Source organism: Myripristis murdjan, chromosome 18, assembly GCF_902150065.1.
Source record: "Myripristis murdjan chromosome 18, fMyrMur1.1, whole genome shotgun sequence".
NCBI lineage: Eukaryota > Metazoa > Chordata > Actinopteri > Holocentriformes > Holocentridae > Myripristis > Myripristis murdjan.
Window position 1 is genome coordinate 10,654,168 of NC_043997.1, and position 19,012 is coordinate 10,673,179.

Consider the following 19,012-nt stretch of genomic DNA (forward strand, 5'->3'; position numbering starts at 1 on the left):
GCGGTCTTCCCATCACCAGAGATAAGAGAAATAAGCAAAGACAGAGTGGGATTCATTTTTCTGTTCTGTTTTTTTTTTTTTTCCGGTCACATTTGGTTTAACACGTGCAGAAACTCTCATACAAACCTCTGAATACATACTAGAATAGGTTACGTGATTTTAATGATAAACATTGCATTAATATAAGCAAGCATGAACACGCAATTTCTTTCACAATGCACATGTGATATATAGCAATGTACAAAACATAGTCATTCATGCTTTGACACAGAATATCCAGAAAAGCATCAATCAGTGATGTTATCACAATAAATGTTCTGAAAATGATTCTGATGTCTTCCACGTTATTATGTCTTGAAGCTGGTACATTTATTTTAATGTGAAAGTAATCACTTTTGAGTGAAAAATGGAAAAAGCCACACACATTATTTATTCATTTGTTGAGATGTAACAGGGGAAATGACATTCATTCAAAGAAAGAAAACATGAAACCACAAATCAGATCATTTCAACAATTTATGGGCTTTACCCTGTCCCCAGATAGATAGATTTTAGGCTTATTATTATTATCAATTTCAGGTACTTTTATTTATTTATTTATTTTTTTGACAGGAGTACAAACAAATGGGAAAGACTGCTGTTCAGTCTGATGGAAGTAGGGTAGGCTATTGAACAGGAATAACAGAAAAAAGACACGTTAACACAACCAAAGGATTTTTTTTTAAAAAAGCACAAATGAAATGTCTAGGAGTCAAATAAAAGTAATCTGGTTAATCTAAAGTTTAATGTTACAATCACAGCTGGGCATTTCCTGAATGTTTGTCAGGCCTGGAAAGACTAATAGGTTTGCACATGAGCAAAACAGCAGGCAGATCATTTTTAACAGTGTTTTAAGAAAAATAAGAAGTCTTCATTTAGCTCAGCTCAACAGGTTTCTGTTGTCAGGATGCAGATGAGAGTGATAATATGCCACACCTGGAAAAATGAAGGGTTTTGGGAAACAGCAGGATTGCAGCGTTGGGCTTTGGGATCAGGCGTCTCCCCGTTGTACCTCTGATAATGGACAGGCCGGCAGCGGTTTCCAACTTCATCACAAGCCACCATTACGTAGCCTTTACGTTGTTCTGCCTTTATAACTGTACAAAGCTTGCTGGACATATTCACTTTGACATCGTATACAGTCATTTTAGTGTCGCTGATGCATATGTTCTCATTCAGATTATAAGGGATTTGCTTGCGGGTGCCGTGGCCGTTGCAGATGCCCTTGACTTTTCGGCAGTCTCTCGAGTTGAGGAATGATTGCACTTCAGTTCTCTTGCAGAGGCCCTTCTTCGTCAGGTACCTGCAGAACGAGTATGAGTATGAGTACAAGAGTGTTGCTTTTAACTACAAGTGTACAAAGGGTGGTCAAGCCATGCAGTGCTGGCTCCTCGGCTCTGGAGCGGCTCTCCTCTGAGCTTCACAAACATTTGGATCTAGTTTTGTTTTGAAAGCTGCACAGCATTGATTTCACTCATTAATGCACAGGCATGCAATCATGTTGTTTGCTGGCTTTTCAAGTTGTAGCCTACTTACTGATGTAACCTTTAACTCACTTTTTCCATGCAGGTTTTGATTTTGTGTCAAAGGACTCGGTCAGCAAATGTTTACGGGAAAATTCCCTGTAAGCAGACTCGTTGTTTTTCATCTCACAAGGCCCTTTTCTAGGTGGTACAAAGTCACTTCTCACATTATTGCCATGCATTACCACTTCCTGCCACTCTTGAGTGAGAGCGAGAGTGATGATGCTGGCTGTCAGCAGAATGAAGTTCATCCTGTGGGTGATGAGACAAAGAGGCAGAGTTTTGGCATGGAGAGGATTAAACTGTTGTTTCAACTCAAACGACAAACGAAAAACAATCATTTTCAATTTCTGTATGGCTGACAATGAACGCCCACCAAATGCCAGCAAAAGCGGACAGCCAAATTCATCTTTGGCAAACAAATCAGTGAGGGTCAGCTGCCCTGGCCAGTGCATGTTTGAGACTGTAATGCTGTAAAGTTTTGGTTATTTAAACAGCACCAGTCAAAAGTCTGGACACACCCTCTCATTCAGTGGTTTTTCTTTAATTTTATTATTAAAACATATTCTGGTTTGTTTAGCACTTACTTGTTTCCTAAATAACTCCATAGTGTTCTTGCATAGTTTTGATGTCTTCAGTATATGAAATTTAAGAATAACCATTGAATGAGAAGGTGTGTCCAAACTTTTGACTGGCACTGTACATTTATATATATATATATATATATATATATACATATATATATACATTTATACACTATTCACAAAAAGTTTGGGATATTTGGCTTTTGGGTGAAATTTATGGAAAATATAAAAAGTTCACGCTACAGTGATATTATATCATGAAAGTAGGGCATTTAAGTAGAAGCATACACTGGTGATTTCCTCATCTCAAACAATTTCTTGAAACAAAAGCCAACAACAGTGGTGGATATACCACAACAAAAAATGTCAGTGTCAATAACTTGTCATGTGCCCTTGAGCATCAATTACAGCTTGACAACGACGTCTCATGCTGTTCACAAGTCGACTTATTGTCTGCTGAGGCATGGCATCCCACTCTTCTTGAAGGGCGGCCCTAAGGACATTGAGGTTCTGGGGTACAGAGCTCCGAGCCTCTACACGGCGACTCAGCTAATCCTATAGGTTTTCTATGGGATTCAGGTCTGGAGAAAGTGCAGGCCACTCCATTTGAGGTACCCCAGTCTCCAGCAGCCGTTCCCTAATGATACGACCTCGATGAGCTGGAGCATCAAACACCTGATGTGAATTTTGCCGTTAAACTCCTTGTTAGAGAACAGCAACTTGTGCAAAAAGTACTGAAACACTGAACAGTTGGACATGTGCATTCAAAAGTTTACAGAAGGTCACATTAAGTTCACCTGTAAAGGTTATAATGCATTTTAGGTTCATCCTGAAATTTCACCCGAAAGCTGAATATCCCTAACTTTTTGTGAGTAGTGTATATATATATATATATATATAAGAATATTTTCAAGACTTAATTCAGCTGTAGGAAGCCCACAATGAGGTCTAAATAATATAATAATGAATTGTATGTACATGAAATGTATTCTTACCTTCTCGGCATCAATCAGGTCACAGTGGTCCAGTAATGCTGCTGTGTGGAGGAAACTGATGTGAAAATGATGTTTGGTCTCTACTAGAAGCTCTATTAATATCTCTCCTTTTCACACCTCCAACACCCCCACCACAAACCCTTTCTCTCTCTCTCTCTCTCTCTCTCTCTGTGTCTCAAAGACTACACATCCAATCATAACACAGCAAAATCACTTTTCACCATATTTGTATATATTGTGTGATCCCTACCATCAAATTAGTATAGGGTAATACATCTGCACATGTAGGTACGAGTAACAAACGTTCTTATCCGTACCTCCAAAGTTGTTTTCTTCTGCTCTTTTGGTCTTTCTGTGTGTCCGTGCTCTGCTTAACTGGACTTTGATGAACAGAAAAATCAATAAAAAATAAAAATTAAGAGCTAGAGAGTAACCTCTTTAACCAACTACCTGCCATATTCAAATAAATGAGGAAGTATATTCTTGTGGTGAGCCTTGTGGTGAGTTGACCTATATGTTGTATCAGGGCCGTTGCAAGAAAAGAATGTTTAAAATATTACAGCTGTTCTCAGGTTATAAACTGTGGGAAGTTTAATTCTAATCATCTACATGGTCTCAAAAAATTACATTTTCATCACCCAAACAAGCATTAAAAAACAATACAAGACCATTGTTAAGTTTATATGTTTCTGATATGTGAATTCCTAAAATTCCCACTGTAAAAATAAAAACTTGAAAGTGCTGGCCATAGTATGACTGACTGAGCTCCAGAGATCCTGTGTGGAGATGGGACAAAGCTCCAGAAGGACAACCATCACTTTGGCCCTCCACTGATCTGGGCTTTATGGCAGAGTGGCTAGACAGAAGCCTCTTGTCAGTGCAAAACACATGTAAGCCCTCTTGGAGTTTGCAAAAAAGCCCCTGAAGGATTGACACGAAAAACCAGCTGGAGGAACTGAGGAGCAGAGGTAGAGTCAACTTTTTAGCTCACGATAGACTATTTTAAAGGAGAATTAAGCAAAGCCTGTGCTAAGATGGTGTTTACTTGTAATTGCAATCTTTTTCTAAAAGAATATTAATCTGTATGCTTTCTATTTTTAGAGAGGACAAAGGTCGCATTAAGTGCAGTGCTAGATAGAAAAACTGGACCCGTCGTTGGTGACACCACCCTTGTTTACAGAACAGTGAACATCGGCAACGCCTACAATAACAATAAAGGTAAGTGAGGTGTTTAAGCCTCATAATGACCTATAGGTGATCGCCTACTGTACGTTGCAGGGTTACAAGCAGGGATATGTGAGGACACAAATATAACACACGCATTCAAATTCAAATTCCAAAAACTTTATTTATCCCCAGGGGGTAATTAAAGGAGGCACGTCGAGCAGACATAGAATACACAAGACATTCAGTGTCAAAATAAATAAGAATAAATAAGATAAAATAAGTAGTAAAGGAATGTGCAGTAACAAGGTGCAAATGGGCATTGAGGTAGGTAAGTCCGTATGTGCAAATAAAAGTCTGGTCAGTGTGGGATGGGGGGATGTATGAGTGTGTGTAGGAGGTGGGCGTATGGGGTGTGAATGTATATGTGTTGGGAGAGACGATGTGTGTGTGTGTGTGTGTGTGTGTGTGTGTATGTGTGTGTATGTGTGTGTATGAAGAGGGGGGCTAAGAGTTTAGGAGCTGGACAGTCCTGGGCACAAAGGTAGCCCTTCTCCTCTGTGTCCTGCAGGCAGGGCAGCGATGCTGGCGACCCGATGGATGACACACAAATAATGAGAAGAGGACGTGTGAAGGGTCCTGTATGATCCAGTTCGCTAACCTGCATGTTAAGTGTACATAATCAGCAGACAGAGTCCTGAGGGGTAATCCGACAATTTTGGAACAGACGGTGGCAGTCCTCTGCAGGCGGTTTCTGTTCTGGAGGCTGGTAGAGTGGAACCAGCAGGTTATGGAGAAGGTGAGAATGCTCTCGATGAAGGAGTAGTAAAATATCCGGAGAATGATCTTATTTACTCCAAAAGAGTTGAGCTTCCTAAGGAGATACTGCCTCTGGTGACATTTTCGGAGGATCTCCTCCGTATTGGCGCAGAATTTCAGCAGACTGTCAAAGATGGTACCCAGGTATTTGTATTCCTCCGCAAGCTCAACAGGCTCTCCTTGGATATTGGTGGTGACTGCTGTGGCCAGCGCCCTCTGCTGGTTGGAAAAGGTCACCACCATGTCCTTGGTCTTGTTGATGTTCAGCTCCAAACAAGAGCTGAACATCAATCCACAAACTCCAGGAGTTTGTGGATTGATGTGTGACAGCTCTTGTAATAGTTGTAATAGGAATAGTTTAGTATAAGTTGGGTTTGTTGCCTTAAAAATCCTTCTGCAAGGATTTTTCTCTGTAATCCTGTACAATTTATGCGTCATTACATGCCATTCTCTGTGTTCGTGAAATAATCGGCTGTAGTGATTATTTATGTCTTTTGATTCTCTTTTCCTCTCCAAATTAACCTTTATTTAGAGGACTGGACATGTATTTTATTTACATTCACTCAGTATCCACTTTATCAAGCCCACCTGTACAGTCTAATGCAGTTCAATGCAACAGCTCTGCCATAAATTCTACCTTTCAACAAAGTTTAATATGTTCAGTTTGTGTTCACATGGTGGAGAATGTGTCAATTTAATTTTGTGTTTACCACTAAGGTTGTAGTTTGCAGAGTTCTTGTTCTGGACGACATTGTATTCAGATGTGTTTCTAATTTTTTGTCCTCCCTATTTATATACAACGAGGGGGACAGAATAGTGGAAACATCTCTCAATAAAATGCTGACCAGTGCAACAGCAGCACTAACTTTGAGCTCAGTGCCAAACACAGAAGTGAATGAACATCTCTATTACTGTGACAAAAAGAAACCCTGAGCATTGGATAGATGATATCTTAATCTTCTGGGATGGGTCATGAATGAACTGATGGACTCAGATCTAACCATATCCAAGGATGAGACAACTGGGACTATCCACACATCTATCTTCTGTAAAGAAATGGAACGCAACTCGGTATTGCATGCCACCAGCAACCATCCCAAACCCTTAAAGGAGAACATCCCAGTAGGACAATTCATGAGACTCAAACGAAACTGCTCGGATCATGATGATTTTGACTCTAAAGCATCAGTCATGGCTTCCAGATTCAAAGAAAGAGGTTATGCCCCCCTCACAATTCAAAAAGCCATTCAACGAGCCAATAACACCTCTCTCACTGATCTCCTGTCCAACACAAGCAAAACAAAAAAGCAAAATCAGGCCTGTCTCTCTACTGAGTACAACCATTGTGCCTCACAAATAAGGGAAATACTCAAGAGACACTGGCATGTACTCCAATCGGAAGACACATTGAAAGACTTCTGTAAAGCCCTGCCACTTTTTGCTTTTAAAAGAGCACCTACCATCAAGAACATGGTCATGGTCATGGCTGTCAACCACTGGCATATACAGATGTGGGGACTGTGCTTGCTGTAACAACACAGCCTCAACGAAAACTTTCCATCATCCTCACAGTGGGAAGAAAATTCCAGTTAAGGAATACATCAACTGTAAGTCCACCCATGTCATTTACATCTTAGTCTGTCCCTGTGGCCAAGTGTATGTGGGAAAAACAAAGCGCCCCCTACAACAACACTTATCTGAACATAAAACTACTATCCGGACAGGCAACATGGACTATGCCATTGCAAAACATTACGGCCAAGCTAATCATGGTTCACCCTCCTCACTCAAGTTCTATGGAACTGAGAAAGTCACAATGTCCAGAAAAGGAGGAGATATCCTGAAAAAACTCTCACAAAGAGAAATGTTCTGGATATACTCACTTAACACCATGACACCAAATGGACTTAATGATGACTACAGTTTGAAATGTTTCCTTACTTGACTCTCCTCCTAAATACTGCCATCTAGTGGACTATGCTGACTATTATTGTTGCACAAGGTTGGTTGTGATTGATGACCCTATGCTGCTATGCTGCCATATGATGATATTGAATTTGCACCTTATATCTTATGTCAGCGTGCTTTGGGTGATGTGAGCCACATTAAACATGTGAAATGTGAGTATTTGTCCTTGAATTCATTAACAGAGATGTGCTACCATTGCAAAGGCTTTTGCAAACTTTTTCAAAACCTGAGCATTATAGGCATCAGAAAAGGAAACTTAACTGTATTAGGCCACTGAGTGAATATATGAAACAGTCAATAAGCATTATGTAATTCAGTAAGAAACAATAAGGAAGCTAAAATCACTTTCAAGTTCTAGTTTGAACTAAACCTAGAGGTTATACAATCCTCTATTTATTTTCAAATGCTTTCAAGACCTCATTATATGAGCTTTCCTTGATTTTCAAGGCCCATTAGATCCCATGAGAGTTTTTGTGTCACCACAGGTATCTTCACGGCTACCGTTGCCGGTGTTTACTTCTTCACCCTCTTCTTTTGCGCTGGAGAAGAGAACACTTCGACCCTGGCGCTCTACAAGAACAACATGGCCGTCGTCACCACCGGTGATTACAGTGTAGCCAATGGGGCGGATGACGGCGGCGATGGAGTGACCCTGCAGCTGCAGCAAGGGGACCAGGTATACGTGTTCCTGGCTGCAGCCACACACGTTTGGGGGGACGACAACAGCCATACCGCCTTCAGTGGTTTTCTGCTCAGTCAAGAATGAGAAACTATGATGCGGGAAGTTTTTTTTTTCCCCACATTTGTTGAGATGCTATCGTGGAAATTCTTTAAGAAAGGAGAGAAAACCTGCTGCAGTTACAACAAACGACAACGGAAGTGTTGCCAGAGGACACTTGTGAAGGATGAACACGTCTGCATGTGTTTCCTGCTGTTTCCAATCAGGTCACAAAATGCAAGATGGTGTGCATAATTGGAAGTCTTCCCTCTCTCATGCGCTCACATCAATAGGTTTTACCATGCACAGTCTCAGTTCCTTAAGCATTATTCAGCTTAACATGACTCAGCAGTCTGGCCATCACCAGAGATAAGACAAGAATAAGCAAAGACAGAGTGGAATGAATTATTCTGTTCCATTTATTTTTTTTCCAGTCACATTTGGTTTAACACATGGAGAGACTCTCATACAAACCTCTGAATATAGAATAGAAGAGGTTACGTGATTTTAATGATAAACATTGCATTAATATAAGCAAGCATGAACACGCAATTTCTTTCACAATGCACATGTGATATATAGCAATGTACAAAACATAGTCATTCATGCTTTGACACAGAATATCCAGAAAAGCATCAATCAGTGATGTTATCACAATAAATGTTCTGAAAATGATTCTGATGTCTTCCACGTTATTATGTCTTGAAGCTGGTACATTTATTTTAATGTGAATGTAATCGCTTTTGTGTGAAAAATGGAAAAAGCCGCGCACATTATTTATTTATTTGTAAAGATGTAACGGGGGAAAGAAAACATGAAACCACAAATCAGATCATTTCAACAATTTATGGGCTTTACGCTGTCACCAGATAGATTTTAGGATTATTATTATCAATTTCAGGTACTTTTATTTGTTTTTGACAGGAGTACAAACAAATGGGAAAGACTGCTGTTCAGTCTGATGGAAGTAGGGTAGGCTATTGAGCAGGAATAATAGAAAAATGACACATTAACACAACCAAAGGATTCTGTTAAAAAAGCACAAATGAGATGTCTAGAAGTCAAATGAAAGAAATCTGGTTAATCTAAAGTTTAATGTTGAGTCAATATCAATATAGGGTACCATTTGGTGTCCCGGGCAGAAATCACTCACTTTTCATGAAAAATTTACAAAATAACAAAACTCTGAGGGTTTATTATAAATGGCCAAACATTTAAACACACATTGGTACAGAGATACATCTTTAAAAGGGTGTTTTTCATATTTAAAAAAAATGTTCTATGATTAGATGCATGTGATTTTGCCATGTCCCAAACTCCTCTCTACTAACTTCACTGAGTGAAATAAGTAGATAAATGATATACAATGTACAAACTTTTTACATGCTCTTGTTGCTCTCATCAAGTACTTGAATAAAATGAGTCAATTGGATCATTTATGGTCTAATTTCATAATAATAATAAACGTTTTGCATGTGTCCCTGGATTTGCTGTCCACCCCGTCATTAGGTGGTTACTGCCACTAAAAGAAACCCCCTGCTGTAATCAGTGACATCACTACCACTGCTTTGTCTTTTACAAATGGAGTGAAGAATAGCTCCTGCAGAGAGAGTACATATCAACATTTATATTTTGACATTTTCATCATTTTATGATTGAACTTGAATGTGTTCAATCTTAATGTGTCCACCCTGTCATTGCAAAACATGAATCTATATAAATGCTTTTCAGAAATTCAAAATATGTTTGTTAAAGTATACAGAGTCACCTTCCTAACGGATACATGTTGCTAGTTAATGGCCCATCATGTGCTCATTAAATGCAAACTTCAGCCAGAAACGTCCACCCTGTCATTGTCCACCCCGTCATCAGGTCTAGTTTTATAACAGTTTTATAAGTTTTTCAGTGTTTTTTTGTGGTAGGCCTACATTTAGGGACCAACATGTTTTTGTTTTGTTTATATTAATCTTGTTTTTTCGTCTAGTTGAAGGTTTTATTTATTTATTTTTGCTGTTGTTGAGTGTCATTTCCAGATGTAGCCTACCTGTGCACAATTCAAAATACAGTAGGTGAAAAAAGTCATGTTTTGACAAAAAACATTTGTTGACAAAACCATAACATTGTTTCATTTAAATATACACTATATTGCCAAAAGTATTCGCTCGGCTGCCTTCACACACATATGAACATGAGTGACATCCCATTCTTAAACCATAGGATTTAATATGATGTGGGCCCATCCTTTGCAGCTATAACAGCTTCAACTCTTCTAGGAAGGCTTTCCACAAGGTTTAGGAGTGTGTTTATGGGAATTTTTGACCATTCTTCCAGAAGTGCATTTGTGAGGTCAAACACTGATGTTGGACAAGAAGGCCTGGCTCACAGTCTCCGCTCTAATTCATCCCAAAGGTGTTCTCTCGGGTTGAGGTCAGGACTCTGTGCAGGCCAGTCAAGTTCTTCCACACCAAACTCGCTTATCCATGTCTTTATGGACCTTGCTTTGTGCACTGGTGCGCAGTCGTGTTGGAACAGGAAGGGCCATCTCCAAACTGTTCCCACAAAGTTGGGAGCATGAAATTGTCCAAAATGTCTTTGTATGCTGAAGCATTAAGAGTTCCTTTCACTGGAACTAAGGGGCCGAGCCCAACGTCCGAAAAACAACCCCACACCATAATCCCCCCTCCACCAAACTTTACACTTGGCACAATGCAGTCAGACAAGTACCGTTCTCTTGGCAACCACCAAACCCAGACTCGTCCATCAGATTGCCAGACGGAGAAGCGTGACTCGTCACTGCAGAGAACGCGTCTCCACTGCTCTAGAGTCCAGTGGCGGTGCGCTGCATCCGATGCTTTGCATTGTGCTTGGTGATGTAAGGCTTGGATGCAGCTGCTCGGCCATGGAAACCCATTCCATGAAGCTCTCTACGCACTGCTCTTGAGCTAATCTGAAGATCACATGAAGTTTAAAGGTCTCAAGCTATTGACTCTGCAGAAAGTTGGCGTCCTCTGCGCACTATGCGTCTTAGCATCCGCTGACCCCGCTCTGTGATTTTACGTGGCCTACCACTCTGTGGCTGAGTTGCTGTCGTTCCCAATCGCTTCTACTTTGTTATAGTACCACTAACAGTTGATTGTGGAATATTTAGTAGCGAGGAAGTTTCACAACTGGACTTACTGCACAGGTGGCATCCTATTACATTACTATTACAGCACCATGCTGGAATTCACTGAGCTCCTGAGAGCGACCCATTCTTTCACAAATGTTTGTAGAAGTAGTCTGCATGCCTAGGTGCTTGATTTTATACACCTGTGGTCATGGAAGTGATTGGAACACCTGAATTCAATGATTTGGATAGATGAGCGAATACTTTTGGCAATATAGTGTATATGAGGCACTTCACTATTGTCCACCCTGTCATGCTAAGGTCCACCCCGTCGTGTTCATGTATTACGTGAATAAATTATTATTTTCACAAGTTATCAAAACCTTTTGTGTGATTTTGCTCTGAAGAGATTAGGGCCAAACAGTATTATTTCAAAGTTTGACCAGATACCTTTATTTACAGAGTTTATTCAGAAAAGAAAGTACAACTTTCACAGATTTTACTTATACAAACATATTTTTCCATAATTTCTATATTTTTGAGAGATGTTTTCCAGAAACTAAAATATATTCCTGAACGAGGGACCAAATACCTTTCTGAAAATGTACATTTTGTAATCAATATATGATTAGAACATATTTACTCTATTTAGAAATTGTCCCATGACAGGGTGGACACATTTTGCAATTCGCTTGTACTTTCTATGCTTGCAGTCAATTTATAAAAGGTGCAGGAGCTTGACCAACATGCATTTCTAACAGCTTAAGGTCTACTTTATACAATGGATATGGACTTCAGTGGAAAATCTCATCTTTTTTTGTGTGACATTGGGAAGTCTCAATGGCACTCTATACTGATATTGACTCTGTTACAATCACAGCTGAGCATTTCCTGAATGTTTGTCGGGCCTGAAAAGACTAATAGGTTTGCACACGAGCAAAAAGGCAGGCGGATCATTTTTAACAGTGTTTGAAGAAAATAAGAAGTCTTCATTTAGCTCAGCTCAACAGGTTTCTGTTATCAGGATGCAGATGAGAGTGATAATATGCCACGCCTAGAAAAATGAAGGGTTTTTGGAAACATGAAGCTTGCAGCGTTGAGCGTTGTCATCAGGCGTCTCCCCGTTGTACTTCTGATAATGGACAGGCAGGCAGCTGTCTCCAATTTTATCACAAGCCACCATTACGTAGCCGTAACGTTGACATACATATATAACTCTACAAGTATCGCTGGACATATCGACTATGACATCATATACAGTCATTTGAGTGTCGCTGATGCATATGTTCTGATTCGGATTATTATAGATTTGCTTGTGGGTGCCGTGGCCGTTGCAGATGCCCTCAACATTTTGGTCTATCGACTTGAGGAATGATTGCACTTCAGTTCTCTTGCAGAGGCCCTTCTCCGTCAGGTAGCTGCAGAACGAGCATGAGTGTAAGTACAAGTATGTTGCTTTTAACTACAAGTGTACAAAGGGTGGTCGAGCCATGCCGTGCTGACTCCTCAACTCTGGAGCGGCTCTCCTCTGAGCTTCACACACATTTGGATCTAGTTTTGTTTAGCTGCACAGCATTGATTTCACTCATTAATGCACAGGCATGCAATCATGTTGTTTGCTGGCTTTTCAAGTTGTAGCCTACTGACTGATGTAACTTTTAACCCACCTTTCCCATGCACATTTTGATTTTGTGTCAAAGGGCTCGGTCAGGAAATGATTACGGGAAAATTTGTTGTAGGCAGACTTCTTGTTTGTCATCTCACAAGGCCTTCCCCTAGGTGGTACAAAGTCACTTCTCACATTATCGCCATGCATTACCACTTCCTGCCACTCTTGAGTGAGAGCTAGAGTGAGGATGCTGGCTGTCAGCAGAATGAAGTTCATCCTGTGGGTGATGAGACAAAGATGGAGAGTTTTGGCATGGAGAGGGTTAAACTGTTGTTTCAACTCAAATGACAAACGAAAAATAATCATTTTCAATTTCTGTATGGTTGACAATGAACGCCCACCAAATGTCAGCAAAAGCGGACAGTCAAATTCATCTTTGGCAAACAAATCAGTGAGGGTCAGCTGCTCTGGCTAATGCATGTTTGAGACTGTAATGTTGTAAAGTTTTGGTTATTTAAACAGCAGCAGTCAAAAGTCTGGACACACCCTCTCATTCAGTGGTTTTCCTTTAGTTTTATTATTAAAACATATTCTGGTTTGTTTAGCACTTATTTGTTTCCTAAATAATTCCATAGTGTTCTTGCATAGTTTTGATGTCTTCATTATAATCTAATGTACAATGTAGAAAATAATAAAATTTAAGGAAAAACGTTGAATGAGAAGGTGTTTCCAAACTTTAACTGGCACTGCACACACACACACACACACACATATATATATATATATATATATATATATATATATATATATGTATGTATACATACACATACATATATGTGTGTGTGTGTGTGTGTGTGTGTGTGTGTGTGTATAGATGATAGATGATATTTTAAGAATATTTTCAAGACTTAATTCAGCCGTAGGAATCCCAAAATGAGGTCTAAATAATATAATAATGAATTGTATGTACATGAAATGTATTCTTACTTTCTCGGCATCAGTCAGGTCACAGTGGTCCAGTAAAGCTGCTGTGTGGAGGAAACTGATGTGAAAATGATGTGTGGTCTCTATTAGAAGCTCTATTAATGTCTCTCCTTTTCACACCTCCAACACCCCCACCCCTTACCCCTTTCTGTGTACGTGTGTGTGTGTGTGTGTGTGTGTGTGTGTGTGTGTGTGTGTCTCGAAGGCTACATAGCCAATTATAACACAGCAAAATCGCTTTTCACCATATTTGTATATATTGTGTGATCCCTACCATCAAAGTAGCAAAGGGTAATACATCTGGACATGTAGGTACGAGTAACAAATGTTCGTACCCCCAAAGTTGCTTTCTTCTGCTCTTTTGGTCTTTTTGTGTGTTCATGCTCCACTTAACCGGACTTTGGTGAACAGAAAGATCATTAAAAATAAATAAAAAATTAAGAGCTAGAGAGTAACCTCTCTAACCAACTACCTGCCAAATTCTAATAAATGAGGAAGTATATTCTTGTGGTGAGCCTTGTGGTGAGTTGACCTATATGTTGCATCAGGGCCGTTGCAAGAACAGAATATTTAAAATAGTACAGCTGTTCTCAGATTATAAACTGTGGGAAGTTTAGTTCTAATCATCTACATGGTCTCAAAAAATTACATTTTCATCACCCAAACAAGCATTAAAAAACAATACAAGACCATTGTTAAGTTTATATGTTTCTGATATGTGAATTCCTAAAATTCCCATTGTAAAAATAAAAACTTGAAAGTGCTGGCCATAGTATGACTGACTGAGCTCCAGAGATCCTGTGTGGAGATGGGACAAAGCTCCAGAAGGACAACCATCACTTTGGCCCTCCACTGCTCTGGGCTTTATGGCAGAGTGGCTAGACAGAAGCCTCTCGTCGGTGCAAAACACATGTAAGCCCTCTTGGAGTTTGCAAAAAAGCCCCTGAAGGATTGACATGAAAAACCAGCAGGAGGAACTGAGGAGCAGAGGTAGAGTCAACCTTTTGCTCAAGCAGGGATATGTGAGGACAGAAATATAACACACACATTGTAATAGTTTAGTATAAGTCAGGTTTGTTGCCTTAAAAATCCCTCTGGAAGGATTTTTCTCTGTAATCCTGTACAATTTATGTGTCATTACATGCTATTTTCTGTGTTTGTGAAATAATCAGCGGTAGTGATTATTTATGTCTTTTATTCTCTTTTCCTCTCCAAATTAACCATTATTTAGTGGACTGGACATGTATTTTACATACATTCACTCAGTGTCCACTTTATCAGGCCCACCTGTACAGTCTAATACAATCAATCAATCAATCAATCAAATTTATTTATAAAGCACATTTAAAAACAACCAAAGTTGACCAAAGTGCTGTACAGTTAAAAATGCATGAAATAAATACAACAAAGTGAAGTAATAATCATAACAAAAACAGCAATCAATAAATATCAAGGTGCACAAACAGTAATATCAGGAGGACTCAAAAGCTATAGTAAAAAGATATGTTTTTAGCCTGGATTTAAAAGAGTTGATGGAGGGGGGGCAAATCTGACAGAGGGGGGAATGCTGTTCCATAGGACCCTTGGCTTATGGGAGGTATTGGAAATTAAGTTTGAGAAATATTTAGTTCTTGCCGACTTGACTGCTTCCTGATATATGTGTAAGTGGTTTCTTAGGATCTTAAAGGAGATTTGCAGTTTGTCCTTTTTCCATTTCCTTTCTGCCTTTCTGCATGATTGCCTGAGAGCACGGATGTTGTTGTTGTTAAGCCACGGGTGAGTTTTGTTTTTGGATTTTCTGAGTTTGAGTGGAGCAACAGAGTCCAGGATGTCGGCACAGGTTGAGTTGAACTGGGAGATTAATTCCTCTGTGAGCAGGGGAGGATGGAGGGACATCAGAGTTCCGGGAAGAGGAAGATAAATATGCCTCAGTGAACTGTCTGGCTGTGGAGGAGGATATTATACGGGAGTATGAGGCAGGTAGTTGAGGTTTAGGATCTGAATGAAGTGTGGTAGAAAACTTGATGCACAGGTGATCTGAGATCCCTAACTCCTCAACAGTCAGAGTGGGAGTGGTCAAGCCAAGCGTAAAAACTAAATCTAAAGTGTGGCCAAGGTTATGGGTTATGGGTTGGGCCTAATGCAGTTCAATGCAACAGCTCTGCCATAAATTGTACCTTTTAACAAGGTTTATAATGTTCAGTTTGTGTTCACATGGTGGAGAATGTGTCAGTTTAATTCTGTGTTTACCGCTAAGGTTGTAGTTTGCAGACGTCTTGTACTGGACGACATTATATTGAGAGGTGTTTCTAATTTTTTGTCCTCCCTGTTTATATACAATGAGGGGGACAGAATAGTGGAAACATCTCTCAATAAAATGCAGTCCAGTACAACAGCAGCACTAACTATGAGCTCAATGCCAAACACAGAAGTGAATGAACACCTCTATTACTGTGACAAAAGGAAAACCTGAGCATTATTGGTAGTAGAAAAGGAAACTTAATTGTATTAGGCCACTGAGTGAATATACAAAGCAGTCAATAAGCATTATGTAATTCAGTAAGCAACAATAAGGAAGCTAAAATCACTTTCAAGTTCTTATTTGAACTAAACCTAGAGGTCATACAAGCCTCTATTTATTTTCAAATGCTTTCAAGACCTCATTATATGAGCTTTCAATTATTTTCAAGGCCCATTAGATCCCATGAGAGTTTTTGTGTCACCACAGGTATCTTCACGGCTCCTGTTGCCGGTGTTTACTTCTTCACCCTCTTCTTTCGCGCTGGAGAAGAGCACACTTTGACCCTGATGCTCTACAAGAACAATGTGGCCGTTGTCACCACCGGTGATTACAGTGTAGCCAATGGGGCAGATGACGGAGGCAATGGAGTGACCCTGCAGCTGCAGCAAGGGGACCAGGTGTACGTGTTCCTGGCTGCAGCCACACACGTTTGGGGTGGCGCCAACAGATATACCACCTTCAGTGGTTTTCTGCTCAGTCAAGAATGAGAAACTATGGCGCTAGAAGTTTTTTTTTTCCACATTTGTTGAGATGCTGTTGTGGAAATTCTTTAGCAAAGGAGAGAAAACCTGCTGCAGTTACAACAAACGACAGCGGAAGTGTTGCCAGAGGACACTTGTGAAGGATGAACATGTCTGCATGTGTTTCCTACTTTTTCCAATCAGGTCACAAAATGCAAGATGGCGTGCATAATTGGAAGTCGTCCCTCAGTTTCTTAAGCATTATTCACAGGGTTGCCAGATCTGTGAGACAAAAGCAGCCAAACAGCATCTCAAAACCAGCCCAAAACCCGCCCAACCGGGTATAAAAAACGGCCCAAAAATCAGCCCAATACCAGAACTCAAAATATGCCTATAAAAATTCATATATGTTGCTTTTAAAGTCCAACAGCATTGCTATAATTGCAAAATGCACTATAATATCTATAAAATAACATCATAAACGTTAAAGGCAATTTCCCAGGCAAAGGCAATTGAAAATCAATTCAGCTCACCTGTTAAACTGCTGGCTGTCTCCAACATAAAAAAGAACGGGAAAAAACTCCATGAACTTGAACTATTTACAACGTTGTCCAGTTTCTTTTTAGACATGTTGAGATCCCTCGCCCTGGTCCCTGTCATACAGAACTGTATTGAACAAGGCCACAGTTATGCTACAGGTCTGCCCAAGCCCAACCCGCAGACAAAATTTGTTACCCACGGCAACACTTAAAAAGTAGCCCAATTTGGCGGAAAAAACGCGGACTTGGCAACCCTGATTATTCAGCTTAACATGACTCAGCAGTCTTGCCATCACCAGAGATAAGACAGGAATAAGCAAAGACAGAGTTGAATTAATTTTTCTGTTCCGTTTATTTTTTTTTTTCCAGTCATATTTGGTTTAACACATGCAGAAACTCTCATACAAACCTCTGAATATAGAATAGAATAGGTTACGATGAGGTTATGATTTTTATGATAAACATTGTATTAATATAAGCAAGCATGAATACGCAATTTCTTTCAAAATGCACATGTGATATATAGCAATGTACAAAACATAGTCATTCATGCTTTGACACAGAATATCCAGAAAAGCATCAATCAGTGATGTTACCACAATAAATGTTCTGAAAATGATTCTGATGTCTTCCGCGTTATTATGTCTTGAAGCTGGTAAATTTATTTTAATGTGAATGTAATCGGTTTTGTGTGAAAAATGGAAAAAGCCGCACACATTATTTATTCATTTGTAAAGATGTAACGGGGGAAATGACATGAAAATTCAAAGAAAGAAAATATGAATCCACAAATCAGATCATTTCAACAATTTATGGGCTTTACGCTGTCACCAGATATATTTTAGGATTATTATTATTATCAATTTCAGGTAATTTTTTGACAGGAGTACAAACAAATGGGAAAGACTGCTGTTCAGTCTGATGGAAGTAGGGTAGGCTATTGAACAGGAATAATAGAAAAATGACACCCATGTCTAGAAGTCAAATAAAAGAAATCTGGTTCATCTAAAGTTTAATGTTACAGTCACAGCTGGGCATTTCCTGAATGTTTGTCGGGCCTGAAAAGACTAATAGGTTTGAACACGAGTAAAAAGGCAGGCGGATCATTTTTAACAGTGTTTTAAGAAAATATGAAGTCTTCATTTAGCTCAGCTCAACAGGTTTCTGTTGTCAGGATGCAGATGAGAGTGATAATATGCCATGCCTACAAAAATGAAGGGTTTTTGGAAACAGCAGGCTTGCAGCGTTGAGCGTTGTCATCAGGCGTCTGCCCGTTGTACCTCTGATAATGGACAGGCAGGCAGCTGTCTCCAATTTTATCACAAGCCACCATTACGTAGCCGTAACGTGGATCTATATTTTCAACTTTACAAGTATTGCTGGACGTATTCACTTTGACATCATATACAGTCATTTTAGTGTCGCTGATGCATATGTTCTGATTCGGATTATTAGGGATTTTCTTGCAGGTGCCGTGGCCATCGCAGATGCCCTTGACTTTTCGGCAGTCTTTCGACTTGAGGAATGATTGTATTTCAGTTCTCGTGCAGAGGCCCTTCTCCGTCAGGTACCTGCAGAACGAGTATGAGTATGAGTACAAGAGTGTTGCTTTTAACTACAAGTGTACAAAGGGTGGTCGAGCCATGCAGTGCTGGCTCCTCAGCTCTGGGGCAGCTCTCCTCTGAGCTTCACACACATTTGGATCTAGTTTTGTTTTGAAAACTGCACAGCATTGATTTCACTCATTAATGCACAGGCATGCAATCATGTTGTTTGCTAGCTTTTCAAGTTGTAGCCTACTTACTGATGTAAGCTTTAACTCACTTTTTCCATGCAGGTTTTGATTTTGTGTCAAAGCGCTCGGTCAGGATATGTTTACGGGAAAAGTCGTCGTAAGCAGACTTGCTGTTTTTCGTCTCACAAGGCCTTCCCCTAGGTGGTGCAAAGTCAGTTCTCACATTATTGCCATGCATTACCACTTC

At 39.8% G+C, this 19,012-nt stretch overlaps 2 protein-coding genes across 2 annotated transcripts; one reads left to right on the forward strand and one right to left on the reverse strand.

The window, feature by feature from the left end:
- Positions 1–924: 924 nt before the first annotated feature.
- Positions 925–3,219, reverse strand: LOC115376211 (uncharacterized). Its single transcript, XM_030075703.1, has 3 exons — positions 3,142–3,219; positions 1,596–1,814; positions 925–1,342 (listed from the first exon to the last, which is right to left on the reverse strand). Exons 1-3 carry the CDS (start codon positions 3,150–3,152, stop codon positions 925–927), a joined length of 648 nt encoding a protein of 215 aa, XP_029931563.1. The 5' UTR covers positions 3,153–3,219.
- Positions 3,208–7,858, forward strand: LOC115376212 (complement C1q-like protein 3). The gene is made up of 3 exons (XM_030075704.1): positions 3,208–3,217; positions 4,243–4,359; positions 7,578–7,858. Exons 1-3 carry the CDS (start codon positions 3,208–3,210, stop codon positions 7,856–7,858), a joined length of 408 nt encoding a protein of 135 aa, XP_029931564.1.
- The last annotated feature ends 11,154 nt before the right edge of the window (positions 7,859–19,012 follow it).